Raw genomic sequence first — 21,185 nt, 5'->3', positions numbered from 1 at the left:
ATTAGAAAAAAGGCCAAAATACCATTTAATCTGTATGAATAGAGGAAATATGATGCAACCAACAGCAGAGGAGCTTAATGAATTTAAGAGCTCATGGAATCCTCTTGTACAGGAGGACATAAGTAGTGCAGACTACTACTTTAATTCATACGCCCATTTCGGCATTCACGAGGAGATGCTGAAGGATTCAGTCCGTACTGGGACCTATCAAAAGGCTATTATGTGCAATAAACATTTGTTTCAAGACAAAATAGTATTAGACGTAGGTAGTGGTACGGGAATATTGTGTATGTTCGCTGCTGCTGCTGGAGCAAAGCATGTTTATGGTATAGAGTGCTCTGAAATAATCCATGTTTCTAGAAACATTATTAAAGATAACAATTTTTCTGATAAGATTACATTCATACAGAGTAAGGCAGAAGAGGCTGTGTTGCCTGTTGAAAAAGTCGATATAATTATCTCCGAATGGATGGGGTATCTATTGTTATTTGAATCAATGTTGGATACAGTATTGTATTGTAGAGATAAATGGCTTAAGGCTGGTGGTTTAATATTTCCCGACAGAGCCCAAATGTACATTGCTGGAATTGAGGATGCTGAATATAAACAAGAAAAGTTAGGCTATTGGAATAACGTTTATGGGTTTAACTACCAATTCGTTAAACCTTGTATTATGGAGGAACCAATAATAGATACAGTATCAGAAAATGCTGTGAATACGACATCCTGTTGTATATTGGATATCGATTTGAATAAATGCAAAAAAGAAGATCTAGAGTTTGCCTCTGCATTCCAGTTAAAAGTTACAAGAAAAGATTATGTACACGCTTTTATCGTTTGGTTTGACGTTGTTTTTGGAAGTGGGCACAAGCCTATCTCCTTTACCACAAGTCCTTTCGGAAAATATACTCACTGGAAACAGTCGGTTTTCTATTTTGAAGATGACCTTGTATGTGATCAAAATGACGTTATTACCGGAATGTTTGCTTTAAAAAAAAACTCCAAAAACATAAGGGATTTAGACATAAAGATTAAATTTAATTTTAACAAGAACAATACAACTATCGAGAGAATTAACTTTTATAGACTCAGATAAAGCCTAAGGTAGAAAAACATATTAGTTGAGGTGGTAAATAGCTTAGTTTAAGTTAACAGGTTAAAACGAAGTTATTAATGCACCGTTGCATCACTCTAGGCCATATGTAATTTTGCTATATATGAAGTCTTTATCAATAATCTGAGAATGAGTTGGCTCGTAGCTACCTTCATTCGTGTAACGCGCTTTATTGCTTTTCCACTTTGGCAAATTTCTCAAAGAGTTACTCGTATCTCACCATTTTTCACGCACTCCCTCTATTTCTCATCCCTGTGCTTTTTCGCAACCCCTGAGTTGTGGGTAGATAAGCAATTACCGCCGGCGCCAACAAGGTACCATAATATCAATTGTGATTGTTAAGTTGTGGCAGGAGGAAAGAAGAAAAATAACAAAGGTGAATGCATAGAGCATATAAATAGTAGGGTCATCTATAATTTACGGTTTAACAGATAGTATCCAGGTGTTCGCATAAAGTAAACTTGCATTTTAAAAGTAATAAACGGAAATATGTGAATGAGACACATGTAAAAAAAAAATAATGACAGCAATTTTGGACACATATTGTAGAAATGAGAGACCAGAATTTTCTTTATTTGGTAAATTTGTGAGAAAAAAAGATGATTCAAGCGAAAACAGTGTTGGTCTAGATATTGCGTTGATAAAAAGCGATTTGTTGGAAATATATAAAGTGACTGCAGACAATAAAATAGAGTATGTTACATCATGCAGGCTTTTATTGGCTCCAATAGCATCTGCAACGATTAAAGGAGCAGATGGAATTGTTGACTATGTTGCATTGTTATTTATGAATTTTGAGATAATTATCTATCGTTATTCAGCAGAGTACGATGAATTGGAACTTTTGAGTAAGGATAGTATAAACATAGAGGATTTGTTGGAGGGATCTGGGAACATTAAATCTTGTGGTATTATAGACGTGGATGAAAATGTTAAAATGGAGCAAATATTGTTTGGGAGCACATTAGATTCAAATAAGTTTTCCATTATGGTAACATTCGCAAAATGTTTAATATTTGTAACATATAAAATTGATTTATCTGGATATTACGGACAAAAACTAGTACTGGATCTTTGCTGGGGAATTTCATCTGAGACTGATTTGTTAGTAGACACTATAATAGACTCCTGTTTAATACATGATGAACACAGCCAAATGTGTTTGCAACCGAGAATTGCACTTTTAACTAGAATTGGACCTGTAAGTAATGGCTCAATTCAATCCCACTCAAACTCATCTTCTTTACTTTACTTAAATTTAAATATGAGAATTTCAGACTTTACTGTGCTTGAGAAACTTGAATTGCTTCCTATTGACGTATATAAGGTAGTTCCGATAGACACTGAAAGATACCTCAATAGTTCGCTCACAGGTGGGGTTGTTGTTTTTGCAAGAAGCTGCGTGATAATCCATGGAGGTTTGCAGAGGCCATTTACATTGGTGAATGTAAATGACCACTACAAAACAATACCTGAGAAAAAGCTTGAAATAGACATATGCACAGGAAGGATTCATTCTTTTAGTCCAAAAGTGTTTGGAATAGAGACAGGTGAGATTACTGGAGGATCTTTGCAGGTATCGTCCGTTGGAGAAAACTATGCCATATCATCCAATGAAAACAAGGCATCTGCAGGAGCAAACACGCCCTACGATAAATCAAGGGACTTTGGAGGTGCACTCCCAAGTCTTCAGCCAATATTACTAGACGACTCTGAGTTATCAATTGACCTCGATATTTCTCACTCCGTGCCATTTATAACAAATAACAACTACTACGGCATGTTATTGTTTAACAGAGTTCAGCCTTATTTGATACTTTTAATTTTTCAAATCTCAAATGAGAAACCAAGTGGAATTTCAAAGTACTTTTGGATTAAGGTAAACGAATACTGGGACTGGAACAGAGCTTATCTTGGAGGTAGCGAAAACACAATTATAAGTTTGGAGACCACCGGTCGTTCGAAAGAAACTAATTCTGGAGTGTCAGAATTAGATGAGCACTATTTATTGACGGTCATGTCTGTATTTCCAGTGCAAAATGGTTGCATTATTCGGGACAAAAACGCTTTGGAAACCGGAGATGCTTTATTGTGTATGGTTGGGGACTTTTCGTCCAATTCCGGTGTTTCTCTATTTAGATTTTCACTTGGACCTAAATTTAGCTCCACTTCAAAAATGGGCGACTACAAGGACAGTGGAGACAGCTTATCAAACATTCGTTTCGCTCAGTTTGGATACGGATCAATTGTTGAATCAGTAAGAAACATGGAAAAAAATAGGGATAACAAAGATAACTCGTCTCCAAATAGTGGCAAGAAAAAGATTAAACACGAAACTAAACCACAAAGTATCTTGGATCTTGAGAGGGATTACATAACATCTGGTTTTAATGAAAAGTTAAATTGTACTAAAGAGGCTAATGCGGTAACTTTTAGTGAAGAAAAGTGTACACTGAACCTTGAGCTTTTGGACTATTTGGACTTGGGGCCTCCCTCACTTAGAGACTTTTGTTTAATTCCAGACAAAGAGAATGAGGGGGAGGAAAACTCAGAATTCGGGGGCGAAGTTGAAATGAGCGATCAGAGGGATGTTTCCAATAACAATACTATTAAACTTAGCATTGACGACAACCATTCAATTTTAGCCACAAATGGAAGTTATCCTATAGGACAGCTGTGTCTATATATGAAATACATTTCAAAATACACAATAGCTAGTTTTTCCCTAGATGATATTATTTTTCACTGGGTTGTAAATGATCCGTTTTCAGGGAAAACTAAATATTTGATCTTTACAACAGATCCTCTGAAAAGCATTGGGAAGACATATGTTTTTTCTCTTGAAAACAACAATTGTGAAATGGAGGATAACGGAGATAAAAACAATTGTAACAATCAGATTATCATAGGTGATGTAAATCAACTAGATCCTTCAGAGGGCGAATATGAATTCGAGTCTGACTCTAATACAGTCGGAACTGGGATCATTCAATTGGGAAAAGAATCATTTAGGGACGTTTATGTGGTTCAAATACTTTCTTCCAGTATAAACATTCTCGATTACGAGTTGAGGAAGAGATTGCTGGAGATAGATTTTATTAATTTTCTGTTTAATGACAGAATGGACGCTCCCTTAGCAATCAAGAGCTTTATAGTGAACAATAAGTTAATTGTGATACTATTTGAAGACTCAAGCATGAGGGTACTGAGATTCACCAGTAACGACAATGATAATGATAAGAACATTAAGGACTGCGAAAAGAGAGTATTTGAGAACTTTACTATTTTACTGGAGGATAACTTGGAATTGACAACTCAGCTTAGGGAGCTTAGCAAACTTAATGTTACGGTCATTAATCAAAGAGTAGGAGTGGATGGCGATGTTTCCCAGAGGTTGGAGAATTTCGGCGAGGACGAAAAGAACAAACTAGAGGATGTATTCTGGATAAGACACATTTCCAAGATGGTTTCTTACGATGAAAAGTTTCACAATGAAATGCTGCTTGTATTGGTGGTATATAGTAAGGTTTGGTTGAGTGGCTCACTGGTGATTTACGATTTGGAGAGCAAGAGGATCATCTTCTTCTCTCCGTACATTTCATTGGTTCCACCACTGCTCGGTAATGTAATTTCTCCTCTAAATAGCAACGAAGACACAATTTACAGATTCCTTGAGTGCGAATTCGATCTGGGAAGACCAATTACCTGTCTATCTACTCCAATTATAGAGCCTAAAGTTTACAGTTACGAAGGCAATTCGCTTTCGATATCCACATGCATTAACTTTGACTATGATTCAACAGACAGCAATGATCAGGTCCAGAATTTGGATATTCAAAATTCGTTTTTAATTTCGTCTGAACTGGTTAAACTTAGTAGTAACGGCGATATGCTCCTTATTGCGACTGTTTCTCAAAAGCCCACTCTTATTTATAGGTTGAATGTTAACTTCAATAGCGATTCTACAGACTCTGGTGGAAGTACAAACAACTTTAGTTATGGAGCAGGTGACTTCGGGTGCAGCTTACAGGAGAGCGTACTGAGGGGTAAGTGGAATCTACAAATACAGCCAAACTGCAGCAATATTCAGATGGACATTAGAAAGTTTTTCCCATTGTTCCCCAGAATATTGACGTCTGAAAATGTATCGGAGGCATTCTCAGATGAGTCACCTCTTTCCACATACAATAGTGGACACATTGTCTTGTTTTCAAACAATGTAGATACTTGGGTATTTCAGCCACCAATAGCTATTAATAGTCAAGAAAACGCGACTCAAAGCAATTCAGGCGTTCAAAAAGAAAAGCAAAAGTACTGCTCTTCTATAGTAATATTGTACAATAGGAGAAAGGTGTCGATCATTGATTTTGAGAGCAAAAGAAGTGTTAGCTGCATTGCAAGTATTAATTCTCCCTGGTCCTCCACACAAATACTTCTAACTACAGATATGAACAATGAAATTAAATTTAGATATCTCAACATTCCACAGTCCTGCGGAGATAATTCCAAAACCCCCGATACTATGAATAGTAATAATGATTCAGAAATGAATAAGGTTACCGAAGATAAAAATTTAGACAAAGCGCTTTCAACCATCCCATTTCTAGGTAGAGACAACTGGTTTATCAGAAAAGCGTACTTACCAGAACTAGTTGTTCAAAGAGTCTCTTACTGCAAAAAGCATAAACTAGTAGCATTGATAGTAGGGATACCGGATAATGCTAAGCATCACTTAAATGGATATCATATTCGTCAGATGGCATTTTATAGATACTTAAGGTGTTTGGAAGCAGGAGGAAAAGAGGGTCAGACTATATTAATGAACCAGGATTTAATTAGGAATCCAGAAAAGTGTTTCGAAAAATCACTAACTTCTATTCCAGATTTGGGAATACCTTCAAGCAGTTACGAAACAGAGACGTACTTTGATACTCTTCCTCCGGGAATTGAGATAGGTGAAATACTGCCCAAAATAATACATCAATCTAATTTGGAGAACCAAAAGGAAAGAAGTATGCACAGAGAAAAAGACAGTAGAGTCGTTAAACAAGCAGAGAATAGGAGCAACATGGCGGAGGATGACAATTATTTGAGAAGAGATTTTGAAAATGAGCAATTCAGCGATTTGTTGGATTTAGATATACTGAGAAACGAATTGCTAATTTTTTCGATGGACGATCTGTTCCCACAGTCTAAACCAGCTTTTTCGTTGTTTGACTCAAATATAAGAGACTTTCCAAAACCGATAGGCAGGTTCGCATTTGGAGCTTGGGAAATTGGTCTTAGTGTTAAGTTCGGCAAGGATCCAAAAGGACAAGATTTGCTTGTAGTTGGAACAGGAACAAATCCCACGCAGTATTTCGAGGCGGAGGGAAGATTACTAGTGTTTAAGGTAAAACAGTTGTTTTCGAATAACGATGATGATAGACTCAAAGGCAATGCGGATTTCTCAAATATGAACGGAGACAGCAGCATGTTCCAAATGGGCGTTAGATCTGGAATTGTCAACAACGGAGCGAGCAACAATTCAACAAATAGCAAATGGTTAAGCTTAATAAAGTACTGGCCTTCAAAATTCTCGCAGGACTTATATTATAACAACGTTCCTGAATTGGAAGTATATTACTCAAGCATGTTTAGGGGTCCAGTTACCTGTGTAGATTTGATAGACTTACCGGCCACAACAGCTTCAATAGCTCCGGCGATTCCGGCCCTCGCAGCGTATCCAATAATTCAAAATAACCCTATAATAAGGGCACCAACTTCCAATATCACATACTTATTGCATACTTTCGGATACAGGCTGTTTGTTCATGAACTAAAGGAAAACGATACGGGCTTTGTGAAAGGTTCATTTATGGACACTCCACTAGGGATAACTTCCGTGTCGAATTACAAAGCACTTTTTTTCCTTGGTGATATAAGAAGAGGAGTTCATCTCGGGATGCTAAAAACTGACGTATCTAGGGGATCGCAGACTATGGTTAAGTTGGCGAGATCACACCCTTTGTGGAAATTTACCTGCACGTCCGCTCACGCAATCATTCGAGATAGAGATATGGCTATTCTGGTGTCTGACAACAAAAACAACATTTTCACATTCGAGCCTAGTTTCGATTCTACTCAAATTATAGATAAAGAAACACTCAAACCAACTTCTCACACATATATAAATACCACTATTGTTCACATGAGGACGATTAAATCTGGAAACGAGAATTACGTAGTCGCCAGCGGGAGAAACGGCTCGTTTTTTCTGGCAAGATTAATTGATGGAGGCCAAAAGGAGAAGTTTTGTCAACTTGAAAAACTGCTTTATAGCAACATTCCGTCATTTTTGGGCATTTCTCCGAAAACCATACAGCTCATCAGTAATAATCAGGAGTCAATTCCAGATTTTGTCAAGGGCCTCTACCCCACCTCCAAGATATTCTTACTCAAACATCTTGACTACATAAAATATCTATCCAATCCCATACTCAAATCTATTTTTAAAAACTCCAACTTCACCTTTAATGGCATAAGTCAATTTATAGTTTAATCTGCCGCCCACAGAAGGCGCCAATGGTACCATTTTATATTCTTAAGTAGATAATTTGCTCTTTAATTATTAGCGAACAGTAAGTAGTTTAATTAAGCGTCATTAATATAATATTGCTATTATTATTGCCTCCTTGATAAACATGAATTATTCATAACGGTTCTCGTTTATCTGATTTGCAGTCACAACTTTTGTTTCCAGAGGCCACCCTAAGTTTGTTGCTAACTGTGGTGTGTTTCTCCCTATTGTCACGGAGGACAACACATATCACTTGCGTTGATGTGAGGATCTGCAAATAAGAACTAATTTATGTGCGGTTAAGCAATTCTGGCGGAGTTCGAAGAAAGGTGATAGCTCTGCTGATACTAATTTTACATATAGAGTGTGGTGTCCCTGGAACTGATATATAATGCTGCTTCCTTTGGTAAGCAACAAGAGGGTTTACGACGGCATTGTAGAGGGTGACATTATTGGAATCAAGATAAGTCCATGCGAAAATTTCATTGCAATTGTTTCATACAATTCAGTGCAAATAGTAAGCAATAGACGCAATAGAGTTCTCGTTGCTAGAAAATATTTGGATCGCGAAGTGATAGGCGAAAAGGATGAGACTGTTTCATTCAATGGAAAGATCCAATGGAGCAGAAATAGCCAAATTATTGTTCTTGGTGCATCTTCAAACAAGCATGTTCTTATTTATAATCTAAATTTAACTTCGCCTTTGGATTTTTCCTCTGAAAATGATCGTTTTAAAAGTGACTTTACGAGTCCAACATATGAAGAGGACAAGGATGATTATAGTGACACTGCGAGTCGTAATGGTGACGATTTTAAAATCAAAAACAGCTGGAGTTCCAAAAATGGTGGAGGCCTCGGAAATGCTGATACCTACATAAAAGACAACACAATGAATTGTAGTGGAATCGAGCTGGGTAATTCTGAGTTTAAAAGTAACAACTCGGATAGAAAGTTTTTCTTTTTGACTGAAGAAATAGAAAATGGGTTAATTAAAGTTCCAAGCATAAATGTTCCGGACGAACTTATAGACAAGTTCGAGGACGAATTGCTTTCATTTCAGCTTTTAAATGAATTTGGTACGGTTGTGAATAAGAATAAATTGGGATATACGGGTTTTAGTGAAACAGGGGAAAATGAAACTCAAGATTCAGATAAAAAAATCGAGTTTTCGACTTCATTTTGCAAAATTTGCTTAAATAAAGTAGTTAACTTGTATTATAACTATAGCTCATTTGAGTTGATATATGATAATAACATTATGGACTATGTACTGTTATTCGCTCTTTATCGGTACCCTATTCTAGTGCTGACTCCGGTGTCAAATCCAAACAAGAGGAGGAACATTCTTCTAAACGAGTTTGTTACTTTTAAAGAACTTAATCTGCAGATTAATGGCGTTTCTGGCAATTATAATCAAATAAACGATGAAGAAAGAGGACTTAACCTCAATTTAAGTGAGAAAAAACGGGAGTCTGTCAGCTTCAATTTTTGTTCAAACTCACTTTTACCTGTACTGTCGCCAAGTTTTACTCAAGGCAATTGTATCAGCAGTCTTTTACTTGAATCTGTACAAGGTGATTTGAATAGGGAAATAAAGCTAGACAATATGAAGAGGGAGTTTACCTCTAATTACATTAATGATGCATTAAAAGCGAGGAATGGAACTTTTTTTCCAAGTTCAAAGTTTGAATGCAACAACTACCAAAGCATCATTGATCATTTGATTTATGAAAATAGCAAGTACGGTATTAAGGACTACAATTTTGAGGGTGACATGTACACAAACATTGAAGCTAGCTGTGTTTCATATAATATCAGTCTCGATTGGATTTCGTTATTAATTAGACCATGGAATTCTCTGTTGTTATTTTCTTGGAGAAATTCTTTTTCCAGTACAATTCCGGGGGATTGTCTGTCCCAAAACCTTGATTCTGAATTGAACAGTAAAAGTGACGATATGCTGATTGGACTGATACTAAAAGCCAATGGAGTTATTGAATACAGCGTTGTGGAAAAGAACAATCAACCTTTAATTGTTTCAATCACAAACACCTGCCTTGTTGATTATGAAAGTGAACTTTTTAGTGGAATGAATAAAATTGAGCACGTAATTCATAGTGAAAATGACTACGATTGTCACAGAGACTCTAATCATAGAAATAAGTGCGACTTTGACTATGAGAAAGAAGATAACAACTACCTAATTGAGATATTCACATTAATTAGAGATTCGATAAATGTTAATATCGAGTGTGTGTTTAGTTTAGAACTCTCAAAAGTAATTGAAGGACTAACAAACAAAATACTATCTGACACAATTAACTTAGAAGTAATATGTGACAGTAATTTTATCATTTTAACCCTGAATAAAGATGGGATTATGGCTATTGACATATTAACTGGGAAAGTCACCTTTACTATAGGCTTGTGCAATAAAAACAAGAGATTAAACAACTGCAATATAAAATCTGATAATATTAATTCTAATATTTACCATGATAAATCGAATTCTCTGTCTGATTGTTTAGTTACAATTATAAATTCAAAAATGATCTCGAGCGATTTTGGTCTATTAATTCAAATAAAAGGTCACGATCACGAAAATTGTGATGCTATTAACAGTCAACTAATTGAGATACCAATTTATAAGTTAATTACTTCTAACTCGACAATATGCTCTCTCGAGAATGAACACAATAGGATTTCATGCGAGAACCTTGTTTTTATTGGAACTGATAACATACGCATAGCTCAGTGTAATAGTAGAAACTTAAATTTGGAGTTTAACTCAGAGAATTTGAATGAAGAGGACTTCTCTTTGAATTGTAATTCAGTTTTAATTCCTTCAGATGAATTTAAAAGAAGCGTTCGCGCTATTAATGACCTATCATACTATAACTGCGACAAAAGTAACTTAACACACAAGAATAAAGTTGATCACTGCAATTCAAGAAGTGTTTGTAATGTAAGTGATGATTCTGATGCAATATTATCAAGCTTCAATGTATTCACCGGAGAATTATCACTGGAAAGTATCCAAACTCCACCATCTATATATATAAATCATAATTGGTCTATAAAAGAAGCATATTTAAATAAAAGTGGGAACTATTTATTAATAAGTGGATTTAGGGCTTGTGCAATATTTGATATTACAAATTCAAGATGGAGATTGTTTTGCGACGTAGTTCATGAACTTTTACTCTGTAAACCAAATCTTCCTTTTGGATGGGTAACTGACTACTTGTTGTTTTTAGTGGTTGATTCCTCCTTGCTATTAACTACTTTTCATGATTTAATTACAAGTAGTGATGATTTATGGGAGATGTCTGTTTTCGAGAAAAACTTGATGTATGAAAAATACACTAGTAATCTCGAGGACAGATTAAATATTAATAACAAATCAAATGAGAATAATTGTGATTTGTGCATTGTTTTTTTTGATATTAGGAATTCACTTGACATTAAAAACGTGGTTGGAATTATACCATTCTGTTCCACCCCAATATTAATAGTTAATAGTAAAAAAGATGTTAACAACTCTTTTATCGTTTATTATAAAAATTACTCGCTAATATGCTATGAATCGGATTCAGAAAACAAAGAATCAGCTCCAACGAAGACTAAGTGGTTAATTGATCTTTCACTGGAATGGGTTTGTCATCCAATTGACATGCTCCTAATACAGGAAAACTCCAATTTAGCTGTTATTCTGGTTCTAAATAGCAGTTACCGTCTCTTTAAATTGGTAATTTTTCATGGAAATCTCGAAAATTCATTGAATAAAAAGTGCAAGTATCATTTGGAATCATTGATTCCGGATAATACACCATTTTCAATTAAATATGAAGGAATTGATGATGACACTGTTTATATTAGTAAGTCAAATTTTGAGACCTATAATTTTAATAAAATATTAAAGTTTGGATACTACAGTATTTCAAAATACGATTTCCAAGTAAAAAAAGTCAAGGATGAATCTGAAGATAATCCGGTGATTAACGCAGATAACTTGATTGGCGAGTTAACGAGTAATTTTGACGCTATTTTTAAACTTCTGAAAAATGAATACAAATTAATTGAAAATTTTGATGTTAAAAATATTATTTTCAATAACAATTTAATGGACTATTTGATTGATAGACTCGGAAATAAAGTTTGCAGTAGTGAATTTACCGATAATGATGAATTAAAATCAAGTTTTCACAATAATACCGATTCCAATATATCTGGATTAATTTGGTATATTACCCAGGATAGCAATATATTTGTTCTCCCTGTTAATTTTGATGAATGCAGTTTCAACGAGAACTATAATGATCATTTGGTTAAAGCCAATAAGAAAAAGAAGGCTCCAATACTAGTTAAGTCTTTTAATTTTAATTGTAATTTGGTCTATTTAGTCAACTTTATTCCGCAACTTGGCTCTTTATTAGTTTTGGAATCGAATTCAAATATACACATCAAAGAGGTGAATGAAAATGGGATTTCACTGGTAAATGAATTTAGCAAAAATCTATTTAGGATTAAGTTCACACTAAATCAAATAATATCACCATTGGTTCGAGACTTGCAGATAAATTCAAGTGGAACTGATAAATATACATTAATTAATAAATTCATCATTCCAATGTTAAAATACTTGAAATTTTATCCATTTGAAGAAGTGTTTAACATCTTAATTAATATTTTTGAGAACATGCTTTTTGAAGTTCTTTCAAATACGTGCAAAGAATACAAAACACTCATTAAAGAAGTGGTTTCTGGAATTATTATATATTTAAACAATGAAAAACCATTGTTATCATGTAAGAATGATGAATTAGATTTAATTAGTTATTATATCAATGATGTATTACAAATATACCTATCAAACATTAAATTATCCGAGTATGGATCAAATAACTGCAGTAAATTTGGTTTATTAAGTCTCATTAAAAAAAAAATTTCTGAATCTGAGAACTTTAAAAAGCTTATGGAAAAAATTGACTATATTATTAACACTTTGAATATAAACAACAATAACACAAATAACAGAGTCCAATTTAGACTTTTTTCTCATTTAATAATATCAATTACCAGGAAAATAGATTCTGTTATTTCTCCTTGTATAATATTTCCAATTGTTAATTTAAGGCCCATTGAAGTATTTTCGTCTTGTTTATACAACCAAGATTTTAAAACTTCTATGCTTTATTTAACATTGTTGCAGTCATTCTATGGACCCTATTCTGTCAGATTTGACTATTCAATGGATTTACTGCACCACATGCTTTTAGGTGTCAATGTTACAAACTATGATACTCTCCTTAGACTTTCGGACAGTCTGATTAAATTTATACTCATTATTTTAAAACCATCAACTGTTAGTTTAAAAATTCCACTTTCCAAACAAGAAGACAACAACAGTATATCAATTGTAAGTGAATATTACGTGAGCAGTAATTCAAATTTAAATTGTATTATGTTCATAAGCAAAATTGATTGTATCATTGAATACCATTTTATTTTAAAGTTGATTAATATTGAATGGACAGATTTGTTGATAATGTGCGAATATCTTGATTTAGATTTTAATTCTTGGTTCTCTCACTGCATACAAAAATACAAATATTTATGGTTTGATGACGAAAAGAACATTGATTCAAGTAATTATCATTTATCAGAAAACTTTAAGAATCTAGTATTGGTTATTCAATCAAAATTTAACTTTTTTGGCATTAATCAAAATACTTTTTCCCTATTAAAAGAAGATCCTCACTTTATTCAAGTCAATCAACGAATCCACAACAACTTGATTTATTTTGAATCCAAATCACACAAGGTACTAAATTCAAGTATAAAAATATCGGAATTTTTTTTCTATAATGTAGTTAAAAGATTTTTCAGTGCATTTTTGTCAAATATCAAACCTATACCTGCATTAGCCATTGCACATGCATGCAATGATATACAGTCTGTCCACAAAGTATTGCATGATTTTCCTAACTTTAAAATGAAAAATTAATGAGATCGTCTATATTTAACACAAACTATCTAAAGACGGAGAGAAGTCATACATAAACTAATATAGTTTAATTTAAAATATTTCTGATTTCATCTTTATTAGTCAATGAAGTTTTTTGTTTTCTTATTTTTTTTTTCTTGATGAGTTTTATTTATTTTTTTTATGTATTATTTCCGCCAACATTTATTTTAAAAGGCCTGATAAAAAACAGGCGCTTAAAGTTGCGGGAATGTTCAAGAATTACCTAGAATGATTTGTTTGTGCTCACCGAGTTTTTTTTTGTGTAATAAGGGCAATAAGAGAATTTTACCAAAGGGAATAAAATCTTTTACTTGTAAACTGACTAAAATAATAAGAATTGAAGTGGCGTTTGATGTAAATCTCATTTTAAAGCCAACAATTGATAAAAGGGATATTTTAAGCATTGATTTTCCGTGATTAAAGGTTCAACTATATCCTAACGTCTTTGAATAGAGGAAGTATTTTACTATAAAAATAATAACTGATAATGTTAAAAAAGGCAATATACTTATGTTTATTATTACTTGTTGGCGTTTTAGCTGAACTCAAGGATAAACCAGCAATAGAAGAGACCGAAATTCAGAGAAACTTGAGGGTAACTCCATTTAATATATCGGCGATGTTATTTGTTTCTTTATTTACTTTATTAATAATATTTATTGTTGGTTTAGCTATGGATACAGATACTCCGACAAAATTTGAGGAGAAAGCTCCTCAAATAATGAAGGAGTACTAGGAGGACTAGGAAAAATAAAGCACTAATTTATTTGATAAAAATTAAAATTGGAATGCCAGTTCATTCATTCTTGTATTCCATTAGAATTTAACATTTTATAAGTTTAATAGATACAATATTATATATTGGGACATTTGTACTACACTAAATTGTATATCGTTTGTGTTACGTTTTTATCCCATTTAAGGTGATTATCTGCTTTTTCTAATGACTATTTGAATAGGTTTTTCCCAATTAATATCCACGAAGGATGTGTTTGTCAATGAAACGTGTTTGTAAAATGTTATAAATAAATAAAAATAATTAAAAATGAGCATTAAAGTAGATAAAAACTGAAAAAAAAGCTTGGAGTAAAATTAACAGAAACACCGTACTTTGCTCAAAGTAAGCAACTGAGTTTAAAAAGGTAATCATTAAAATTAGTTAAAATAAATAAATTAATTTGATATAATATTAATCTAGCACACTTAAATTTGTATATTATTCAAGAGTTAAGTATTCATGAATTTCAATTACTATAATATATAATGTTTCCTCATTCATAAACAACGTTCTTCAATTTAAATACTGCCCTTTTTCATGACAATCTATTTACCTAGATGGGAATTCAGCAAGAGAAAGTTGGTAGAAACCTACAATCATACCAAAAAGGCCCAAAGCACTTGCAAAAATTTCAACAATGAGCATCTTTGAAAAGAGCTCTGCTTTTTGAGCATCTGCAAGGGCGGTGGAACTACCTGTTATTCCAACACTTATTCCTGAAAATAAGTTAGATAAGCCAATAGTTAGTCCTGAACAAAGTAAAATCCAAGATGATTTAACTATTTGAGCCTCCCAAGCATTCTTTGGTTGGCCGAATGCCAAATCAATGTCTGGAATCGATTTTATCTTAGCTACAAGTAAAAAAGTTGCAATAACTCCGTATATAGCAGTCGCTTCACAGAAAATAACCGAAATAAGATTCTTGGAGCGAATTCTTGGAGATCTGAGTGCTGCCCCTACAAGAGAATTACCTGTTGTGAAGATTCCCCATCCTGCTCCAAAAGTTGAAAGAACTATACAAAACACTACTCCCAAATATGCAAAGTGTAACGGTGGTATCGATAAAAATACTTCAGAGTATGAATGATAACTCATTCTGATTCCTATATTTAATCTCAATAATGTATTTATAATAGAAACGTTTGGCGCCCGATATTGTCTTTTTAACAACCTATTGGATAGAGATTCCTTGATGGTTGGACACCTATAGTCTAGAGTAATTGTATTTTTGTTATTTAGTCTTCGCTTTTTCTTATCCTTTTTTCTTGCCTTATAGATTTTCCTTTGACAACCTCTATTGTCCCTTGCAATTATTTTTTTTTAATTTTTGCCTCCATTTTTTTTCAATCTTATTTCTTTAATTAATTTGTTAGTAATAAGTTAGTTTTAAATTAAATATAGTATTTTCTAATAGCTTTAAAGGTATATTATGCTAATTTATTTGGTGCAATATTAACAATTATTCCCGCCTGTGTGCCCGCCTAACTGGTATTTACAATTGATAAATATACATTAAGCAAAATAACGAAAAATAAAGGTTGTAATTTCATGTTAATGGTTGCAATAATGAAAATACATATGTTGTAGAAAAACTCCTATACTTGGCATTTAGTAGTTGATTATTTACTATGCAAGTTGAAATTTCTTACCCACTGTAGTTTTGATTTAGATAAATAATAAATATAACGAGTTTTATGTAGAGAGCGAGTCATTTAGAGGGGTGAGAAAAAATAACGTTGGAAATGTGTTGTTTAATTAAAACAAATTGTTGTATTAAATATGTTAATAAGGCAGTAGGTGGTCTGTCGTTATATAACAGTTGTTTTAGTTTACTTATAACTTACACAAGTTGGTTGCATTTCTTTACTTATTTTTCGTTACAGATTCCTTGTTAAATGAAAGATTATGATACCTTTTGCTTTCTTTACTTTTATATTCAATTATGCCTTGACTTTTTTTTTTATTTTCACGATTTTTCAGACACTTTTGGTGTTCCAATTAACTTGTTTTTAGAGAGATGACATGTAATAGATGGAATTTGCGGAGTTATGTAAACGATTCGAAAGTAAAGGACTACAAATTTCTCGCACGTGAAAAATATGCAAACCTAATTAGCCATTCTACATCTCTTAATCCGATTCTCGGCTCTTCATATGGTATGATAATGTTTTAATGTCAACAGAAAAACCAGGGGCAGTTATATAGTGCATTCGGAGAAAGAAATATACATTGAATCAACTGTGCAGATGGCACTGGTAGGGCGAGATAAAAAAAAAAAGAATACAAAAAAATTTCGCAATACCATACCACACCACTAATTCTTAACTAAATTTAAGAATAATATCATATGGCTACTTCTAAACTACACTTTTTACAGTTTAACTCAAATTACCTTGAAATTTAACTTTAATTATTAGTTTAAATTATTCTGTTAAACTTTAAAATATACAACAACCCCACTTTTTGCCCGCACATTTACCCCTCTAATATTAAAAACTTTTAACTCCTCGGGACCTTGAAAAGGCGCCACATCTGAACACACAGAAAATAAGGGATAATACCCTCTGATTTCAATTATAATGAGTAAGGTTTAGAAAATAAAGTTCCTTAAGAGAGAGAATTAAAAAATCGCATTTATAAAAGTTAGTGTATAAAATTTAAAAATTAAAGGGTTTCTTTGGAGCATTGTGTGACTTCGATACATAATTAGAAATACAAAGAGTATATTTCGCAGAGTGAGATTTGAAAAAGGGAGCCTGTCTATAAGGGGGATAAATAGGTAATAAGGAACTTTAAATAAAGGAAGTGGTTGGAATTTATGGGATTTCCCTTCTTTTTTTTTAATTTATACAAAGAAAGTGGAAATAGCATCGACATATAAATTTAATCGAAGATATTGATACAGTTAAAAGTTCAGTGCAAATAAGAGGAACTTAACATAAGTATTTTATTTTGTGAAGGAAGTAACTCATCTGCAACAGTATTGGATTCGAATATTTTTTTTCTCTACAAATAGTGAAAAAAACATCTCTTAATTCAGTGATAAATATATCTGTATATATATGTATGTTCATTCATATATGTACTAAGAAATTAATATATAAATTTATATAGTGTTAGAGTATGTGTATTATGAATACATACGAAGCATATTCCATAAATGTATAAATATATGTATTTGTGATATATGTATATATGTATATATATACATATATACATATATATATATACATGTATATATGTATATATATACATGTTCATTTTGAAGAAAAGAGAATCACGAACAACTACTTTAATATAAATATTATTTGTTTGTGAATGGAATAGAATTGACTTAAATAAGTGGTATTTAAATACATATATATATATATATATATATATATATATATTTAAGGGAAATAAAGGAGTAAGTGGTAAATAACTATAGTAGATTGGATACAATATAACAATACATTGTCGTTATTGTTTATATATAAGAGCAAGTCGTAGATTGTATATTAAGCATTTATTATGGATATAGATCAAATTAACATTAATGCTAGCATGGGTGAAGACAGTCCACAGGAAGATAATATGACAAACATGTTGGGGATGGCTAGAAGAGGAACTACGACGACATCCTCCTCTTCAGGGAATAGTATGGAAAATATTAACGCATCCGGAATGATTGGGGGAGGCACGGGTTTAATTATAGAGACGACAACATGGTCCAGAGATTCTCATGAATTATTCGACTATGAGGCGAATCACATAAACAATAAAAAATTTCTAATAAATAAGAGCAGTAAAATATTCAGACAGAGCACGGAGTGTATGATTTTAGGAGACGAAGACGAATTGCCTTCACAAGGAGATTACTTATTATCAATTAAAACAACTATAGATGGAAAATATATAGCTTTTCCAGCAGATAGAAGTCTTGGTGTATGCAATGACAAGCAATTAATTCCAAAAAAGGTATGGTTAATAGTTAGAGATCTTCCAAATAAATCGTATGCTCTTCAGCAGAATGATTTGGTTAAATTAGGTAGATTTAAACTTAGAGTTAAACAGTTAGTTAGAACTGGTGATCAGGTACCTGAATTGAGATTAGATGAGACTGAAACAAGCATTATAGAGCCGACACTAGATGAGTCTCTGACAATGCAATGTAGAATATGTTTAACTGAGGGTGAGCAGGAGGACGATCCTTTGTTGTGTCCGTGTCAGTGCAGAGGATCTATAAAATTCGTACATCTCGAATGTCTTAGACACTGGATCAACGGAAGGCTTAACTTAACTAACGACAACAATTCAAGGGATACGTTTTTTTTCAGACAACTTCAATGTGAGCTTTGCAAAAGTCCTCTTCCGTCATCAGCCTCTATTAAAGGTTCTAGAGTGAATATAGTGAATTTGCCCAAAACCAGACCTCCATTTATTGTATTAGAGAATATATACGGAAATGTACACAGAGGGGTTCACGTCGTTAGCATGGCTGAGAAAAAAGATCTTAAACTCGGACGTGGACATGAGTCTGATGTTAGAATTTCTGACGTCAGCATTTCAAGGTACCATGCTACAATCAGATATAGAAACGAGAATTTTATGTTGGAGGATCACGACTCCAAGTTCGGCACACTTGTGTCCGTAAGAAGACCTCAAGCCATTGAAAGCAATCATAACTTGTCTTTACAAGTTGGAAGAACTGTAGTTAATTTAAGACTATCCGATGAGCCTTGTTCTCCCAGCCTTGGCATTAAGGAGCTTCCTATTGGCTCTCCTGAGCATCAAAATGATGAGCAAGACAGCTTTTTTACGGATAGAAATAACGCAAATATGAGCAATTACAGCATTAATAACTATGGCACTAACGTCGGTGGTGCTCAAGTACACGGTGTTTCGGAAAGAGGAGCTTCCACACTTTTGGGAAATAACATTGTGGGAGTCTCTGCTATAAGAGATGGCAGAGCGAGAAGCGAGTCTTCAGAAGACGAGCTCGTTCAGTCTCGTAACGATGTTTCGACCAGTCTTTCTAACTCGAATCTTAGAATAGGTGGCAGCGTGGCAAGAAACAGTGGATTTGTAATAAACGCCATTGGGGTTGGTGGATCGTATAGCTTTGAAAATTTAGGTTCAAATGGAATGAACAGCGAACATGGTGAAATCATTAATTCCATGAACTGTGGGTCCGATCGCAACCACAACGGAAACGGTTTGGTATCTTCTATTTGTGAAAGGGAAGTTAACAATATCAACTACGGTGATCCCTTTCGAAAAGGTACTTGTTTAAGGCTTTCTTCTTCTGGAAAAAGCGGCATTGGGGGCAATAGAAATACCACTAACGGTCGTATAAACACTAGTTTCAGTTCCGGTTCTAGTTCATCCACTCATGCTGGCAGTGTAGGAACCAATTTCGACAGTTGTGTTTCTGGTTCATCCATGAAAGCAGAAGGGACACAGAAAAGCAGTGTAAAGGGGAAAGATTTTTTAGACTCCAATATGGCATGTAATATGAATAGAGGGTTTTTTACGGAGTTGCTTCCATACAACAATGAATCAAGATGTGGCAGACTACTGACGTGCACCGACACCTCGGATACGAACAGTAGTAACCACAGAAATTGCAACAACATTGGCTATGTCGGAGACAAAGGCAGTTTTAGCAGTAGCAGTAACTTGTCAAGCATAAGATTGAGCGATGGTTATCATGTAGGTCGGGAAAGCCAAACAGACAGGGACTGCAATTCAGCATTTGGCATTACAGCCAAAACGGACAAGACAACCACTTTCAGTGGTGCTTCAAAGAGATCTTTAGGGTCCGAATCAAAAGTTGAAGGTGGTATTAGGACTCCTCCAGTTTCAGACTCGGACCATTTTTTGAGCTGCTATCCAAGGATAACCTCTTTGACAGACACTACTGAGGATCAGACACTTACATCAGTTTCCAACCCAGAGTCTGCGTCCTCCAGAAACTCAAATTCTGCTACTCTTATTTTGTCAGATACATCCGTCCCAATTTCCGATTCAACCTCCACATCTGCATCTTCAGGAATTAATAGCTCCTCTTCTTCGTCCACCGCCTCTATATGGATAGGTAAAGGTGTTTCTACATCATTTGGTTTCCCATTTATTTCTTCAAAATCTGGAAATAATTCAGTATAATCAGTAGATGTCGAAAATGCCGTTTGCATTGTATTATATTGAATATCTTATGACTCCAAACTGAAATTAAGACTCATTTACAGAAATATGGTGAAGTTATTCCAGTTTACGTTAATGTATAGCTGCGTATCTCCACACACATGCAAGGCTGTGAATATCTTTATATTTTATTTTGAGAGTTTCAAAAAGCAAAGAATGTATTTCTACTGTTTTACCATTGTAAAAACACAGTCAGTTTGTAAGTGCGAGGAAAGGCAATATTTACCGTCTATTTAGACATATAAGCATTGGGAAATTGAACTTATAAATTTAAAGAATTGGAATACACTATTAAACTGAGTTTAATGAGTAAAAGGTTTAAGTATTTAACGAATGCATAGAACTAGTGAATGGCGTATATTCGAATATAAGTCTCCTAGAAGTAATATGAATCAGTAAACTGGTAGTTTTCAAATATAAGAAAAAAGAAAGGGACAGTTGTATTCTCTTCTCTTCATACAAATATGTTTCTTTCACCTTTCACATACTTTCATTATTTGTGATTATCGCCATTATCACAATT

The 21,185-nt window shown here is 33.6% G+C and overlaps 6 protein-coding genes across 6 annotated transcripts; 5 read left to right on the top strand and 1 right to left on the bottom strand.

The window, feature by feature from the left end:
* Positions 1-49: 49 nt before the first annotated feature.
* Positions 50-1,096, top strand: FG386_000184 (arginine n-methyltransferase; the record flags this gene model as incomplete). Its single annotated transcript, XM_067339495.1, has 1 exon — positions 50-1,096. The coding sequence occupies one exon, from the start codon at positions 50-52 to the stop codon at positions 1,094-1,096; it is 1,047 nt and encodes a 348-aa protein (XP_067198293.1).
* A 538-nt stretch (positions 1,097-1,634) lies between these two features.
* Positions 1,635-7,655, top strand: FG386_000183 (uncharacterized protein; the record flags this gene model as incomplete). Its single annotated transcript, XM_067339494.1, has 1 exon — positions 1,635-7,655. The coding sequence occupies one exon, from the start codon at positions 1,635-1,637 to the stop codon at positions 7,653-7,655; it is 6,021 nt and encodes a 2,006-aa protein (XP_067198292.1).
* Positions 7,656-8,064: 409 nt separating this feature from the next.
* Positions 8,065-13,680, top strand: FG386_000182 (uncharacterized protein; the record flags this gene model as incomplete). The annotated part of the gene is made up of 1 exon (XM_067339493.1): positions 8,065-13,680. The coding sequence occupies one exon, from the start codon at positions 8,065-8,067 to the stop codon at positions 13,678-13,680; it is 5,616 nt and encodes a 1,871-aa protein (XP_067198291.1).
* Positions 13,681-14,188: 508 nt separating this feature from the next.
* FG386_000181 (uncharacterized protein) lies at positions 14,189-14,437 on the top strand (the record flags this gene model as incomplete). The annotated part of the gene is made up of 1 exon (XM_067339492.1): positions 14,189-14,437. One exon carries the CDS (start codon positions 14,189-14,191, stop codon positions 14,435-14,437), a length of 249 nt encoding a protein of 82 aa, XP_067198290.1.
* A 591-nt stretch (positions 14,438-15,028) lies between these two features.
* FG386_000180 (proteolipid subunit of the vacuolar ATpase) lies at positions 15,029-15,574 on the bottom strand (the record flags this gene model as incomplete). Its single annotated transcript, XM_067339491.1, has 1 exon — positions 15,029-15,574. One exon carries the CDS (start codon positions 15,572-15,574, stop codon positions 15,029-15,031), a length of 546 nt encoding a protein of 181 aa, XP_067198289.1.
* Positions 15,575-17,989: 2,415 nt separating this feature from the next.
* On the top strand, positions 17,990-20,623 carry FG386_000178 (uncharacterized protein; the record flags this gene model as incomplete). Its single annotated transcript, XM_067339489.1, has 1 exon — positions 17,990-20,623. One exon carries the CDS (start codon positions 17,990-17,992, stop codon positions 20,621-20,623), a length of 2,634 nt encoding a protein of 877 aa, XP_067198287.1.
* Positions 20,624-21,185: the final 562 nt, after the last annotated feature.

The sequence above is a fragment of the Cryptosporidium ryanae genome (genome assembly GCF_009792415.1).
Source record: "Cryptosporidium ryanae isolate 45019 chromosome Unknown contig_11, whole genome shotgun sequence".
Lineage (NCBI taxonomy): Eukaryota > Apicomplexa > Conoidasida > Eucoccidiorida > Cryptosporidiidae > Cryptosporidium > Cryptosporidium ryanae.
Note: the sequence above shows the minus strand (reverse complement) of the source record. Positions and strands in the feature narration are given on the sequence as shown.